General features: G+C 41.2%; 1 protein-coding gene across 1 annotated transcript; it reads right to left on the reverse strand.

The window, feature by feature from the left end:
• Positions 1–1,117: 1,117 nt before the first annotated feature.
• elovl1b (ELOVL fatty acid elongase 1b) lies at positions 1,118–16,792 on the reverse strand. Its single transcript, XM_083887475.1, has 9 exons — positions 16,669–16,792; positions 7,687–7,769; positions 3,209–3,309; positions 2,934–3,124; positions 2,687–2,767; positions 2,509–2,565; positions 2,321–2,426; positions 1,915–2,051; positions 1,118–1,832 (listed from the first exon to the last, which is right to left on the reverse strand). Exons 3-9 carry the CDS (start codon positions 3,276–3,278, stop codon positions 1,479–1,481), a joined length of 996 nt encoding a protein of 331 aa, XP_083743601.1. The 5' UTR covers positions 3,279–3,309; positions 7,687–7,769; positions 16,669–16,792; the 3' UTR covers positions 1,118–1,478.

Here is a 16,792-nt window from a genome sequence, read left to right on the forward strand (position 1 = left end):
CAAACACAAAAAGAGAATGACTTGAAGTACTGTAACTGTACTGTATGTAGAGCTGTAGCAACTCGATGCACACTGAATGAATGAATGAATGCCCAAAGAATGTTTTCATACTGGATGCATTTTAATGACTGCTCATGAAATGTAATGTCAGCTTTGAATTAAACTTGCAACAATGAAGGAACGTCCGTGTGATTTTCAAGGACCCTAAACCTAACCCTCTTGAAATCACACTTTTTTCGTTTTTAATCCATTTTTTTTGTTTCTTGTTCTCCATCTGTTATTAACTAGTTAGAATTGTCTTCATAAAACTTGATTTCATAGCAGACCAAGTACTTTAGTAGTTTTTTTTAATATTAGTTGTAAAGTTGTTAAGCTTCATTTATCAACAGCCAATTACCTTACCTCAACTTTGAGAAGATCAGTTTACAGGTGTGACAAGCTGCTGGCACAGACTCCAATTTGAAGTGCTTTCACTTCACATAGTGCATTAGTGATTTCGCTTGTCACTTAAAACGGTGGCTTCAAACTCACGGCCAAGCAATCGATTTCATGTGTCTTTTGTCACAAATGTTGTTGCTGATGATGGAATATTGTGATATAATTGAAGCTAAACAGTTGGACTTCTTCATTTGACCGCCCCCCTACTGACAGGACTTTGACTTTGAGACCCCTGACTTGAAATATAGCAAACGAAAAAGAAACCTCTTCACGAGACCAATTCAGAAATATGATCACTTTGATGCATCACATTTTTTCCTCCAATGCACGGGATGCCTTCTCTCCTCCTGTTATGAATGGGTGTCTTGTTCTGCCTCCTACTCTGCTCTGCATACTTGAGATGGCAAAGACAAGGGGCACAAGCACGCAATGCAAATAGTTCATTGCAACAAAGCACAATGTCACTGCCGACAATCAACAAGCGAGTTACACAAGCAGAACAAATTAAAAAAAAAACAAAACAAAACAAAGAAAAACCGTATACAATGAGATGATTTAAAATGAAATTTATTGGCATTTGTTTTTTGTTTTGTTTTAAATACAAAGTAACAAAATTTGGAAATTCTAAAGCAACACCAATACAATTAGTTATCTTTTTTTGATGTAAAACTATTTACAAAACGTCGCTGTTGTTGTTTTTTTCAAGTTTGATAGAAACTGTACAGTCGTCTGTCCACGGGGGTTTGAGGTGTGGGTGGGGTAAGAAAGTAGTGAAGGCAAGTGAGGTGAAAGGCCACCAGTGTGACACTGAACTAGGAGGCGGTTTGCAACATCAGTGAAGATAGCATTTAAAAACATCTTCTCTTCATACATTGTGATCCAATGATGTGAATGCAAGGCCCCAACTGTGGAAATCATTGACCCTGTCTTTTGCATATAAAACTAAAAACAGGAAAAGTAAGCCAAAATTATCTTTGGAATCTGTAGTCGTTTTAACAGGTTCTTGGATCATACATTTTGGGCTTTTTCTTTGGGAGATCCTACGCCTTCTTCATCTTGCCCGTGTGAGAGCTGCCATTCTCATGGTGAGCAGAAACATTGCTGCTGGTTCCATTGGTGACTCCGAACTTGATGCCATTAACGTTCTCATGGTGTTTACCATTCTCGTGACATTTGCCGTTCTTGTACACTGCCGCGCCGTTCTGGCACTGCTTAGCGTCGTGTTTGGGCAACCGCTTGCCCTTCACGTAAGCCTGGATCCAGAAGTTGGAGAAGAGCACAAAGAAGAAGGTTCCGTATATCCAGATGAGATGGAGAATGAGGGGGAACTGGTAGGCACAGCTGTCCAGGAAGTAGTACTGGGTCGCATGGAGAGATACTAGCACAAACTGGATCTGTTGGGAAGACATCAGTAGCAAGTTAAACACTTATCTTGGTGCCACAGCAGGGCAAACAACTGCATGAGGGTTTACATACAAGCTGAATGGCAGTCATGTATTTCTTCCACCACAAAAACTTCTGGAAGCGTGGTCCCGCAGCAGAAAGGCCGTAGTAGAAATACATGATAACGTGGACACAACAATTCACCATGGCGTGGAAAGATCCCATTCCACCTTGAAATAATGAATCACACAAACACGTTAGACACCAGACCTCACATGTGGATGTTTTGTGCCCGTCAATCATTTTGTTGCACAGGTTAATCATTTTCTAACAAGTCCAGTACGTCACAAAGCTTCTTGAGGAGGTCAATAAGATCACATTGTCAAAGTCTGCATGCAAAAGACTGCTCTGACTTTACTACACCCCAGGCTGCATTTGTTCATTCATTAATCAGTTTCTAACTCTTTGACGAGACCAGTTGTAGTTAATGTGTACTCACCGGGAGCATAGCCAACTCCCCACCACCAGGTCCAGGGCATGAAGGAGTGGTGGAAGATGTGCAGGAAGGTAATCTGACCATGCTTCTTCCTCAACACAAAGAAGATCTGAACAAAAAGAGGATACTGATTAGTTTAAGCCCAAAAAAAGTTGCAAACAAAAGTGACACCTTTGACGAAAAGGACTTACTGTGTCCATGAGTTCAATAATCTTTGAGAACCAGAACAGCCAGGCCACTCTGACCATCTATGGCACGCAGCAGGATGAAGTAAATTATTAGCATTAGCAAACAAGTGCAACAGATAGTGAATATTGATTTCAGTGCATATCAATCAATAATTTCCCCTCGAGTCAATGTGCAACTTACTCGTAGTGCCTGAGGACTGTTTGAGGTATCTACTACGTCACATCGCCAGGTATATGTTGTGGCCCAACCAGACATCAAGAACTAAATGACAAGAAAATGATTCAGTTATTGATCATCATCACAACGAGCACCTTTCAAAACACATCCTTACAAATAGAAATCCAACAGTTTCAAAGCACCCATCCAGAATCTGAAACACTAAAATTGTGCATGTGTGCAAAAGTATCAAGTGGAGACATTATCTTACTTCATAGACGATGAATATCGAAAGTCCCACTAGCATAAAGTTGTAGACTATCATGGCTTCCTTTAGCTGGAAAGGCTTGCGGTTGGCCATCAGACGAGGACCCAGGTACAGTACAAAGAGCAGGTAAGACAGCAATATCGCACTCATGTGAATGGGACTCTGCATCAATGGATAGTCTGCCAGACGTGGATCTATAGAGAAAAGACAGAGAAAGTAACCATTTAATGTAAAATTAACAAGTATTATTGTTTTTCTTTGTTGGTTGGATCACCTACCAATGCCTGCCAAGAGGTAGTCATAGATGTCCTTGGCATGTGAGCCAACCTCCTTGATCTCTTGAAGCATGGTTGCCGTCTTGTTCTGTGGCCCCAGTTAGCTACAAAAAGAAATGTAAAAATCAAATGCAATTCATTTACAGGAAACAACATTTCACTGCATTTCAAAAGAGCATGATGAAACTTCCTCATCCAGTATCAGACTTTTAAGATTTATTTGGCAACTAAAAAAAAATAAAATGTGCCAGACTGATTCCTCGCCCAGTGTCTTTTGTTTCCTGTGGAAATGGCACATTGTATGGATTTTTGATACTACTAGAGACATGGGCATTGGAATTCAGAATTGCATAAATACAAGTGATGGAAACATTACATGTTTATGTGTCATTCACCCATGACCAATAAATGTCTTCAAGTTTTATGACATTTCCTGATTCTGTGAGACTGAAAGGCAATTTTTAGCATACAGCGAGTTCATCCCTCAAACAAAAACATTCCCACATAAAAATCCCAGGATGCTTTGCTCTGGCTCCAGCCACTCGCAGACATGGCCTGATATTAGAAAGGTGGTGCTACAGGGAACTGTGAGGACATCCCTCATCTCACAGTGAGGTGGCAATCTACTTCAGGCTTGACTTGTGCACTCATTTAGCCACACGTGGTGCAAATAAGGGAAAGTCATTCATCACTGAACTTCTGAACCCTGACACAGATATTTAGGCCGCAGCAAACCACATTTGCTGGAAGTCTGTCACTGCAAACGCAATCATGTCATCAAATGTAATGAGAAGCCTTTTGCTAAACTGAAAGCGCCAGCATATGCAGCCTCACACATCGGAATGTTGCTATGGTTTTCAGACCTGCAAAAGTTTCTGTTGACACAGGATTATCGTATCAAGTGTAAACTGTAGACACAATGTAGAGGACAAGCAGGGTGTGGTGTCCTTACTGGACGCAGAGGGAGCCTTTGTTTGAGGTGCAATCTTCAATGCTCTGAAATTTCACTTCCCAAGGACTAAAAAAAAAAAACAAAAAAAAACAACACAGCACTCCTTAAGCCAATACACGTATAAGCAAATAATTATGACGTTACGAAACGGAGGCCAGGGAACACAGCTCATGCAGGTGCTGCTTAGAAAAATGACAAGAAAGGGGAAAAGGTAAAACAGAAACTTTGGATGTAAAAGCACAATTATTACTTTATATTCCAGTTTTTTATTCCCAGCCTACTTTAGTAATCAGCATTTAAAAGGTTTCAGTGTCGCAGGACAACTGAATAAGTGACTTCCTACATTTGCACAGAATACAGTACTGTGCAGAAGTCTTAGGCCAGTTAGATTTGTTGTTTTAGCAATGCTGTAACAACAATAGAGGATCATTATTTCTATTTCACTTTACTGGAACACATCCAGAAAATATGTATGTGGTTTCTTTTGTCAAATTCAGGAAAAAACAAAACATCCTACAGGTGTAGAGGTGATCTACCCTTACACTTGAACAATAACCCAGCTCTGTTAATACTGGAGTGGAACCTTAAAGGTACATTATGTAATAAATCTAAAGCAACTGGCCATAATATCCTCCTAATATGTCACAGAGACTCAGGAATAATGTTCATATAACAAACTGAACTCACAACAACATTACAGCCAAAATATTTGCATTAAAAAAAATCTTTTACAGACTGCAAATCGTGTTTATATTTTGTAATCATGTTTTGGCATGTGGCGCCACCTACCACCGTCTACCAATCATTGCAGTCAGTAGAATCTCAGCTGCAGAGCAACCACGGGTTGCCAGTTACGCCTGAGCTACAATGGCGGACAAAATGAAACCTAAAAGACCTCAGTTTTTGAGTGTAGTAACCATTGTTGACCACATTCTTACATATGGCACCTTTAATTAATGTTACTGGTAAATCCTGTGTTTGTCCTACTATTTCATTTAAAGGGACAATGTGTAGTATTTATGGGTTTATATAACCAAAAAATCCACTCTTTTATACATATTATGTGCTCCTGCATTGTCTAGTCGCTGTATAATAGTTTTTGTTTCATTTTCGTAGTGTTTCAAAAAGTCATGTAAAATAACATGGTCGCGGGCCGCGGTTGCATTGCCACTGTTAGCAGCGAGACGCCATGTTTCTATCGGAGCCTGTAAGGACAAACGCGAGAGAACAAATCAAGCGTCGCTTTACTTGTAGCGGAAGTCCCGCCTCCACTCTCTCCGTTTCGTCTGCTACGGCCGCGGTAGCTCGCCCTCTCCCTCACCTCACGAACCTCATCTGCTGACACGGAGAAAGACAACGAGGACGACATTTGACCAGCTGCGGACACCGCAGTGCTCAGGGAAGGGAGGGGGTGAGCAGAGCAGCAGTACTTTGTTGTAAATTGGATCAGCCTCTCCTCTAGATGGCACTATAAACTACTTACTTCACCTTTAAAGAAACATCTGCTGTTAAAAAACATCTATTACGCCAGGTTTTTTCAAGACATGCTTGAGCATTGCAAACACATGTTGACAGCTCGCTAATATATAAGAGCAGTTTTAAGTCGCATCACTTCATTCCAAATTCAGATGATCACAGAATTTGACAAACAGAAAAAACAACAGAGCTGGTCGTGCCTGAAACGTCTGCACAGTACTGTATATTATGCACACGTATTCATAAAAGGTCCTAATCTGTGTTTAGAAAGTCAATTTTTTTTTTTAAACCACTTTCATGTTCAATTAAATGAAAGTAGTACTTCCAATTCATTTGCTGTTGTGTCACACACAGGACCTTCTGCTTCCTGTTGTAGATAAACCCCCTGTAGTATGATTTTTTTCACAGTTAAATCCCTGGGCTACGTCAACACCATTTTGTCCTTCTGGTCAATCTTCTTGTTGAGCCTCCAGGTGACTGAGTCCAGCATTCCGAGCTGCACTTAACTCAAACCTACAAACCAACTTCCTCCCACTGACGTGGTGAAACTGGAGCAACGTCTACTTTGCAGTTGTGAAGTGGTGTAAGTGCAATGTTAACAGATTAGACTCATGACATTTCAGAAAACTCTTACACAAAAAGCTGTGGCTGTTTTTGAACTGGTGATGAGGCCTTAGGTCAGGCTCCTCAAGAGAGAGAGAGAACAAGAGTCCCAGCATGTCTGTAGTGCAGTCTGTCTTATTCTGAGGAAAAATGCTCAACAGTTACAGAGATCATACTCATACTCGGGTTAGTCGTGGCTCTAGATTACTGTAACACGGTGACCTTGAGCACATGGCTTCACTTTAACGACCAGGTTATCAGCGGAAACCTTCACTGATATAGCCTTTATTTACATAAATATTTACATTCTGTTGGAAATAAATGAAATAGTTTGTCAGTTTGTTTATATTCATGAGAAAACTGTTTGGTTTTATAGGTTCAAATTATTTTGTAGAAGGTGTAGAGATTCGAGAATCTATTGGCTTCAGAATTTTAAGTAAAAGCGATTTAAAATGTTCTCATTTCTGTCAGACCATGTGAATCACTCTAGGGAGGATTTTCTTTTGAAGTCAGGGGGATACAGTCTCGTGATTGTACCACTTATGACAAAAAAACAACCTTTTAAGACGCATATGAAGGTAATAAAAAAAAGGTTCCAAGAAAACCCAAAATGCAGCCCCTTCCACTCCAACTCTGTGAAACCATTACTATTTCACAAAGGACGACTACCAGCATTTACTGCCCCTTTAACTATTTCTTTAGTCTCTTGTATATGGTCATTGATGGAAGTCACGCATAACGATGACAGCTCAATGATCCAAATTTGCACCACTTCTAATTCCCACAGATTTTGCAGAGGCAGAGTAAATAGATTGTGTTTTGATGTTCTGCCATTTTAAAATACTGGTAGTGAGTCTACAGGAGGACAGGGGACTACTTCCTCATAACTGTGTTAATACTTAAAAAGTGTCTCCTGCGTTATTCCCATGACAGAGTGATGCCAATAGTAGCTGCAGACACATAACACTTGAAACACCAGTCTTCATCATTTGCAGCCCAAAATTATATCACAAAAACAAAATTGTTACTTCCTGTCTAAACAGTGTTTGTCCCACCTCAGCTACCTTAGGTGGGTGGTTTACATCTACCAAGGAGACGGTAGTACGATGGAAAGGGAGGGGAAACATTTCCCATGTCCATGATTCATTGGGATGGAAAAAGGGAGCTCACGCTCACAAGGTGGGAGTTAATGATGAACCGACAAGAGAACAGATGCACACAGGAAGAGGAACGGCAGAGAACCCATTACTCCACAGATGATTACAGAGAGGCCAGTATGAGATAATTAAACACCAGATCAATGGCAGCCTACTTCGAGGAAAGCCAAAGTAAAAGGAGGAAATTAGATATAAACAAACAAACACACACCCAGAGCTGCTCCAACATGTGGGCAAACTCCACACACACACACACACACGTTAGTTCACCTATGTAACATTGAACGACTTACCTCAGGACTACAACTTTCCCCGTGATCCACAGCAGGAGCGGCGACTCCCTTTTCCCGAGGACGGCAAAGGCTCTTTGTAAACTCTAAGAGTGGGCAGGCGAGCAGCAGCGAGCAGGAAAACAGCAGAGCGGGGGAGAGAGAGAGAGAGAGAGAGAGAGAGAGAGAGAGAGAGAGAGAGAGAGAGAGAGAGAGAGAGAGAGAGAGAGAGAGAGAGAGAGAGAGAGGGAGAGAATGAGAGAGTAAACTGACAAAGTGTGACTGGTACAGCAGTCGTCCAAATCCCCACCCTCCCTGACTCACACAGTGGATGAATAACCACCAAAGAGGCAGAGCCAGAGAGAGAGAGAGCACTGTGTGTGTGTGTGTGTGTGTGTGTGGAGAAAGTACAACCGGGGTGAAGGAGAGAGATGGCGCCAATTTAAACCCTCACCACCTCAAATAAAAATGCACCCAGTTACTCGTGTGACCGCCGCCCTGAACTCAACATGTGCAAGGTTCCCTTTTTTTTTTTCCCACTCCTGGTCACACCCGTCTCCCACTGAAACACACACACATAACTGTGGAGGGAGCAGGCCTGGAAGTTTTCTGTCAGGGTGGGCTGATAATATTATTCAAAGGCATCGGGCGAGAAATCAGAAGAGACTCTGTTATCGTGAAGGGGGCCATTGTTTACCGACTGTCTACTCGGCCAACACCCATGAAACAAAAGTGTTCTTTTTCTGTGTTGTGGGATATTTATCATATCATGACTACAACAAACAAAAAAAACCCCAGAAAAAGTCAACGTCTCCTTGTGAACTGCAAGTTTCTTTCAACTTGATAATAAGGTCATTTGTCGCTATAATTATAGTTTCATTATAATCGTATCAGGGAAAGATTAACCACATCCTTGCAACATAATCCTCAAAATCCGAAAACACACACACACATGTCCAGTTGAGGCCAGTGAGAAAAGTCAACAGCACTCTGCAACATCAATAGTGTCATAACTGTGATGTTTACCCAAGGTTGGACAGGGAAGCTAATGGCAGGCAAAGACAACGATTGATGCAAACGAGGCGGTGACTCGTGAGATAATGCTCAAAATTCCTCCCGAGTGTGTTGTAAGGAGGTTGTTCTCTCCCCCACGAAAATTAAAAACACTGATCTCACCAGCACGCCCAGTCAATCAAAAGATCAAAAAATCTAAATCAGCACCATTACTAATAGGGATTTACATTTTCTGCTTGTGTAGTATTTTGAAAGGGAGATAGTTAGTTACAGGTGAAACATGGGAGGGAAATGCAGATGTGTCAAAACTGCACACAACTGTTTGCACATTGGGAGTTTAAAATGTGCCTTTCATTATTCTAACCGTGTAATTTAGCTTTAGTCGACTAATTAATGAAAGGAACACAGCAGCCAAGAAATCGAGGTGTTTAATCTGATCTAGCGTCTATGTCAATACCCTCCCCAGAGTTGCACTGTATCCGACTAACTGGGCTGGTTTTACCTGTCACTTTTGGCCCCAGGGGGGTAAGTGAGAGGAGGGAGGAGGGAGAGTGGTGGCAGCAGCACTCAGCACATTTTAGCCCCGCCTCCAAATACCAAAACATACCTGAGAAAATAGATCACGGCTTTCCTGCTGACAGAGACATTTCAGATGTGATGGAATTCTCGTGAAACCAACACACCTCTACCCTAGTGAATGGAAATGTCAATTATAGTCATTTAAAAATACATATTCAGTTTGCTACCGATACGGTTATTGTTTTCTTAGCTCATCTTTGGTCTGGGTCAATACTTGAGGTTGTCGTCGTTGTTAGGGATGCACAATAACAGTCAGTATCAGTATGATATTGGTCCCGGGCAATCTTAGCTTTACAACTATTATTTCACGCTTATTTATTTTGCACAATGAAGTAAATGTATAACATCTGCTGCAACACAAGTGCATGACAAATCTGTCAATATCACTACAGAACAGATTAAGGCCACCCTTTTTTTAGGTCATTTTGAAAATATTTTACGTAAACCATCCAAGTAAATGAGTGTGCGCATACGTAATTTATATTTATTTATTTTTAAACAGAACTTTAATCTGAAAGGTACACATTCCAGTGTTTACAATGGCAGAAACAGACAGAATGCCAGGGGGAATACGGAGAGACAATAAAAATCATAAATGCACAACAAGACCAAATAATCTCCAAACACAAGAAGAGGATTACGATGACAGCAACATCTAATAATCTAATAAGATTAGAGATGGGATTATGAAATCATTGTTTTTTTCCAAGAAGTAGCATATTGGTCATCTACACACAAATGTTCGGTTTCAGGGTTCCCAAGATGCCGATAAATACTTTGGCAGATTGACCGTGACTCGTCTTCGAGCTCCTAAATGACCTCTGCGGCGGGATGCAGGGAAGAAATGTTTATTTACATATCAGTAATCGGCCCAAGCAGACCAGTGACCTGTCCAGGGTGTGGCCTCGCCTTTTGTCAACGGACATGTGGAGGATAAAGCGGTAGAAGATGAGTGAGTAAGCGACCCATGATCCTTTGGGAAACACGGATCAACATTTTAGAGCATTTTATGGACAAACAACTAACCGAGTCATTTGAGAATATAAGGCATACTGATAAAGGAGGTATCGTCTTGACATTGTTTAGACAAGTCTGTGTAAATTTTACACCTGGTTTCATTCTACACTGTGAGCATGTACCAGCCAAGTCTTTTACTGTCAACCATTTAATTGAAAGAGAAACATCAGAAGCTCATTTTGCAGATTGTTTAGCTGTTACATAGGATGAGCAGGGCGTAAACTTTTTTTTTTTTTTTTTTTTTTAAAGACAAATGCATCTGCTTCTGCAACAGTGTTGGTACATTTCCAGAGATGGCAAGACAGGTTAAGAGGGGGAAAAAAAAACTGCCTCCAGAATGTCAAATTAAATGCATCTGCTCAATAAAACAAGTCACGACGCTCCGATTAGCTGCACATCTGCAACTCGATCTTGAAAATCAAGAACTGCAGCAGTGGGTCTAAAAGTCTAAAAAGCTTCCCAGGAAGAGAGAGTGGTTTCACAACCATTAAATGTGGATTTCAGCGTCAATGCAGAAGACATTTGCAGGCGGATTCACTACAGCTACGAGCACATGACTTTGAGAATTTCCATCAGCATGTGACACACAGGTGTGAGGAGTCAAGAAGAGTCACAGTCTCTGCAGCCAAAGCTTTATCACTGGACAAACAAATGTTTCGTGGAGCTCCACTTTGTCCGTAAAACACGCGAGAGTGCTGGCGAGGGCAACTGCATCCGAAAACGGGAAGTCCGTGAAAAGTTCTATTCTTGTCTCCACAGTGCAGCACAGAGTCCTCCACAAACTACCAGCCTGAGAGGATTTATCTGTCCAGTGGATACATGTTATATATGACAGCAATGTGCCGGCTCATAATCACTTCTCCAAATGCTAACTGCTGTTAGCCCCCAGTAGACTCTGTGGCCTTTTCTGTCCCCAAGTTTTGTTTTACTTTTTTTTTTTAAGGTGGACCTAAAGAGATACTACTAAACCGAGCGTTCTGAACAGGGCTGTTTTGCCAGGGTGATTGAACTGCTTCATCCTTATGGTATTTTGACCAAAGCATGTCACAGACATGTTTATTAGGACACCAGGGAACTAGTTTAACTTGGAGAAATAGGGTATAATAGAGACCTTTAAACTTCACATGCTCACAACTTTGAAACTACTGGGTAAATATAGTCTTGAATAGCAGCAGCTTCAGTCAGTCCTGCAGAATGTCAAACTCAAGAGTAAACAAGGCATGACACTGTGCTCTTCCCGGGCCCTGGTCTTCTCAGCACAGACATATCTGACATGACATAGACTCAACCTCATCTAAACTTGTTCTGCTACTTGTGCGTTCATTTTTTCAACTATGGGACTAACAATCTCATTCAAACATTCCTATGGCGTGCAAAGGTATGCTAGTATGACATTCTGCAAAAAGAGGAAATGCCTCAGTTTAGTAACTTCTCTTTCGACGATTGCGCAATTATGGGCATTTTGAACATTTTGAAAAAAACCAAAAACAACCTGTCGTGAACTGTGCACTGTGTGACTGAGAGAGGGCGTGAACCTGAAAGCATCAGTCGGGTTGGAAACATGTTTTCATGCAAGTTTTTAGGAATTAATTTTTCCAGAAAATTGCAGTGCAGTAATGTTTTACAAAAGTAATACAATTTGCATTCAATTGTTTAAATACACTTAAGATTTCTGAATGTTTTATCTGACTCATTAGTGTTTCAACAATTAGTGGCATACTACAAAGACAATAATTACCTATTATTTTAATGATCAGTTTGACTTTTTAATGTAGCGTCTTTAATATGAATTATTGGTTAATTTGCTCCTCTGTGATAGTAACCTGGATGTCTTTTGTTTGTGGACATTTGACTACTACTCCAGAGTAATTAAATACCATGTGCAGACTAATATACCAAACAGAATTCAAAACAAGGAAAACATTCCACGTTTTTGTTGCTTTCAGATTACACAAATGTCCCGTTGGTCTCGAGCCATTGACGGAGGATTTGTGGCACGTTAAGAATGAATACCAGTGACTGAATGATATCCAAGTGGAGCGGGTTTCCCCCCCCCCCCCCACGAATACAAGAATGTTGATGAACTTGATTTTGGATTGACATGTTTATGACATGGGAGCTGCTTTTCTTCCCTTTACTGCATGTGGGTGTCTGAGCGAATAGGTGGTGGAGGAGGAGGAGGAGCAGTAACACCCAATGTCTGCGTAAAGTGCTCTACGTAGGTTACGGAGACCCCTCTACGTCAACGGAGAGGCTGTCGGAGTCTCCGGGTGCACAAAACATTTTTTAAGTGTCCGTCACTCCGTCAAAGGGACTAGTGTTCACGTAATTAAAATATCGATATTTGCCCCGGTGTATCGATTATCGTATTGCACGACGATATATCGTCAATTTGTTTTAGTTCTTTTAAACCCACCCCTAATGTCTAACCCATTTACTCTAGCACTGGAAACATGCTAAGTAGAAAGTAGGAAACCTTGTGCAGGTTTAGCGCCACCTGTGGGAGGTGCAGCTCAACTGCAATCCTGCTAATTGTCTAGTATAAAGAATAAGAATGGCTCTTGATCCAACTCTTAAACCACGAGGAATCACCTCGATTCAGGTGCTGACTCGGCACTGCTGAGGCAGCGGTGTGTCAGCACTCACTGGTGTGCCTCTTGTGTCGAGTTTAATACAACAACAGAGTTCTGTAGTTGACGAAAAAATAAAGAAATAAAAATCAGCCAGCTCAGAACTAAACAAAATTCGACAAGTCTCGACTGTGACTTCAGCAATCATGTTAGGTATTGTGCCATCCTGCTAATCTGAGCGGGATTAAACAAGACCAAAAACTCGAGTTATAACTTGAAACATGTTAGACCACAAACTACCGGTGTCTGAACAGTAATTACTGCAAGGTTTATTTGGAGCAAACATTCAAGTCTCGACATTCCACAGGCCCACATTTGTAAATGGGCTGATATTGATTTTAAAAAAAAAGGAAAACACCTGAATTACCAAACACATAAAAATGCAAATATTTTCATTTCGACATTCTAACAAGGAAACTGGTATTTGGAAACCGCTAACCAGCATGCTGATACACGTCACACCGCCTCAAGGTGTGCATCATTCCACACAGACCTTTGGCACGCAGTTCAGATTTTTGCAAAGAATCAGATTTTTTGTTGTTGAAATGTAATCAAAACAGATGACGTCACTGTCATAAACAAAGCAGGGGATTGACTTTACTGTGAATGACTATGCAAGAAGCACCTCTCAGGGCATGCTGGTCAAAGACCACCAAGTCATAATGCCGTCATGACATATTGTACAAAACCAGCACTTCACAACTGCATTTGGTTGCACAAGCCGACTTTACTTATGTCACGACATATGTGCAGCTCTCTCACAGGTGCAAAGACTTCAGAAAATTCTGAGATCTTTTCCATGCATTACGAAGTTAAACCTCTGGTGTGGAAACTCCATCATCCCCTGTGGAGTTCTGAGTAATTACCTTGTCTATAACCTGGTCTTCTCCCCCACCCCTACCAGCCCCACCCACATAAACACACACACAGAGAAGTGACGCTGTCTTCTTTTTGCCGTTTCCAGCCGAAGTGCTGCTGTATGTGCAAATAGAACGACTGCTGCACCGACATCAGACGCCACACAAGACACATTCTCCCCGTCGGTTTCTCACAACAAACCATAACATTAAAAACATAACAGCATCCCTAAGCGACCTTAACACCTGCGCTCTGGAACACCTCATTTAAGTACAGTCAATTATCCATTACAGAGCACCGTTTAAGGATTTCCTAGGACTTAAAAATGGCTTTAAATTTCCGTTGCAATGAGGACGTTCTTGCAGTTCAAACATGTCAGCAGCCCCTCAATAATTCACCTTTAATGTATACAGACCAACAGGATTTGAATATTTACAGTACAAACATACACCTGTAAATCGCCTGGAACAGGGAGCAGTTGAACAGTTTGCCGGCGATGGCACAGATCCTTATCTAAAGCGATGTTCAAACAGTCAGAGAAGACGACGTTGTAAAGCATTCAGGATCTTTATCAGTGACATGACGCCACTTCACGCCTCAGTGAATCAAGTTGCCGGGTAGTTAACGCCGTCTTGACAGCGGAGCCCTGGTGAATATGACAACCCATTGTCCTAGTTTTTTAGCCGTACACTTCACTCGTGCTGCATCAGGAACAGACTGGCCCGTCTGTCTGAGGGTTGCACTGTTGCATAAACACAACCAGATCACCTCTGATCTCCACGGGGCTGAATCAAGCTTCAACATCTGTTCTGTCGATGCGAGCACTTCAGGGCGTGAGCGCTGGAGGCCGATGAGTCCCAGCACTGCCGGAGTGTTTACATTAGCATCATAGACACACCTGGGCCAGTTGACCTTCAGGCCCCATTGTTTCCACCCCACAGCCGTTAGCTACAGCTAATGTTTACACACACATGTAGTGAATGGTTTGTTATCTGCTATGAGAGACCACCATTCACACACACACACACACACATGCTTTTCACCCAGATTATCTGCGCCTGCAGGTAAGGTTTGTCTACAGGAGAGTGCATGTTTTGCAAATTGTGCAAGCAGTTACTGATTAAGAAAGCATTCGTTTCCCGCCCTCTTTTAAAGCGTAGGATTTCGACTATTTATCACACGCAGTGTTAACTTATCCTCAATCATTTGCAGATGCAGTGCTGCAAATATTTAACAGGAATTGGGACATTAATATTTATATGGCTGTTAAATGCATTCACTGCATTAGTGTGCTCCATAAATGAGTTGGAAACTTCTCTTTAATTAGTTATCTTTTGAAGGAAAAACAAACACCATAAAACCTGCTCATAAAACTAATAAATGAAGACACTGAACGCGTTGACCTTATAATTCAGGTTCTTTTATCGCAGGTCTCTGCACGTTAAAGGGGAAATGATGCAAGTCGAGCCCTCATATAAAGTTATGGCATAATATTAATCTTATGCTTTTCCTTTACAACTGGCAATATAGCAATATGGCTATAACGGTTATAGCAATAAAAAAATAATCTGCTTAATATTGAAAAAAAACCACTTAATTGTGGTTTTATGACTCTTTATTAAAAGGAAACATGTCACACACTGAGGTTCTATCTCAAAGTTTGTTCAATGGATTAACAATGTATGTATATGAAGACAAGAGTGACATCTGCTAATTTAAATTTTTATTGTTTTATTGCTCTTTTATTATTCTATTTTGTAAACTGGCTGACTAATTGAAGTCAAGCTCAAGGTGATTTCACAATGTTTTATGTTCGCAGTTGCACCACCTCTGACATTAATTAATCGAATAACACTCAAGGAGACAAACACCTGATACTTAAGAGAAGAAGAATGCACCTTTAAGCTCTTTGACCTTAAATTAAAAGAGACGGACATTAGTTCACTGGAGACCCACGACACGTCACAACTTACCTGTTCACACGACATAACGCGTTCCCTAACCCCAGTCTATTCAACTTTCACCAGAAAAACTGAGAAAAATACTAAAGAATCACTTTTCACTGTCCCTCAAAAGATGCCACTCCCACTACAGTAGTCTGAAAGGCACGTTGAGGTGTTGGTTTCTCTTTATTTTAAAGAGAAACACATGCTTCTATTGCACGACTTTTTGATTTTATGCACTTTGAGATAACAAACATGTTTATTTTTCCCATTTTAAATAGTATATATATATATATATATATATATATATATGTGTATATATATGTATATATATATGTATATATATGTGTGTGTGTGTGTGTGTGTGTAAAACGGAAATTACAAAAATCCTTAGGAAAAAAAAAATGTTTTCCAATTACATTTTAACATGGTTAGACCCCCCTCAAATTTTGCATTGGTCTAGCCCCCCCAGACCCCCCTGTAAATCGCACAGTTGTTACTCATCACAACTAAATGTCTTAAGCTAACCTTAACCATACAAAAATAACTGTTAAAGTCGTGTGGTCCTCACAGGGATAGATTTGTCCATACAGCTTCAGACACACACAAACTCACTACTAAAGGTCATTGACAGCTTCAAACAGCAGAGGTGACACACGAACCGTTCCGTCTTCAGCTGCACAGGTGAGAACCACGAGCATCTAACTCGCAACCACCGGCAAAAAAACGGACACTTTACAAATGTACACCAATCAAACGCGGAAGTGCATTTCGGACACAAAACGCAGACATTTTTGAAACAATGTCGACAGTTTTCGACGCCCACCCCCTCCCTCTCTCTCTCTCTTTATCTCCCCTCCCCCGCGTGAGACAAAACGCAGAAAGTGACCTAAAAGCCGCCGACGACGACGCAGGTGAACGTGTTTCCATGTCGTGTTCACAGTTATGTGCAGAATAATACTCACTTGTGTCGAGTTTAGAAAAAGAAAACCCTCGCGGAGTGCGTGGACCTCGTGAGGATGGTGTGGCTCAGCCGCCGCGCGCGCTGTGACTGTCTCGACTTGACTCAGCAGCTCCGCTTCCTCTTCC

The sequence above is a fragment of the Microchirus variegatus genome (genome assembly GCF_963457635.1).
Source record: "Microchirus variegatus genome assembly, chromosome: 4".
NCBI lineage: Eukaryota > Metazoa > Chordata > Actinopteri > Pleuronectiformes > Soleidae > Microchirus > Microchirus variegatus.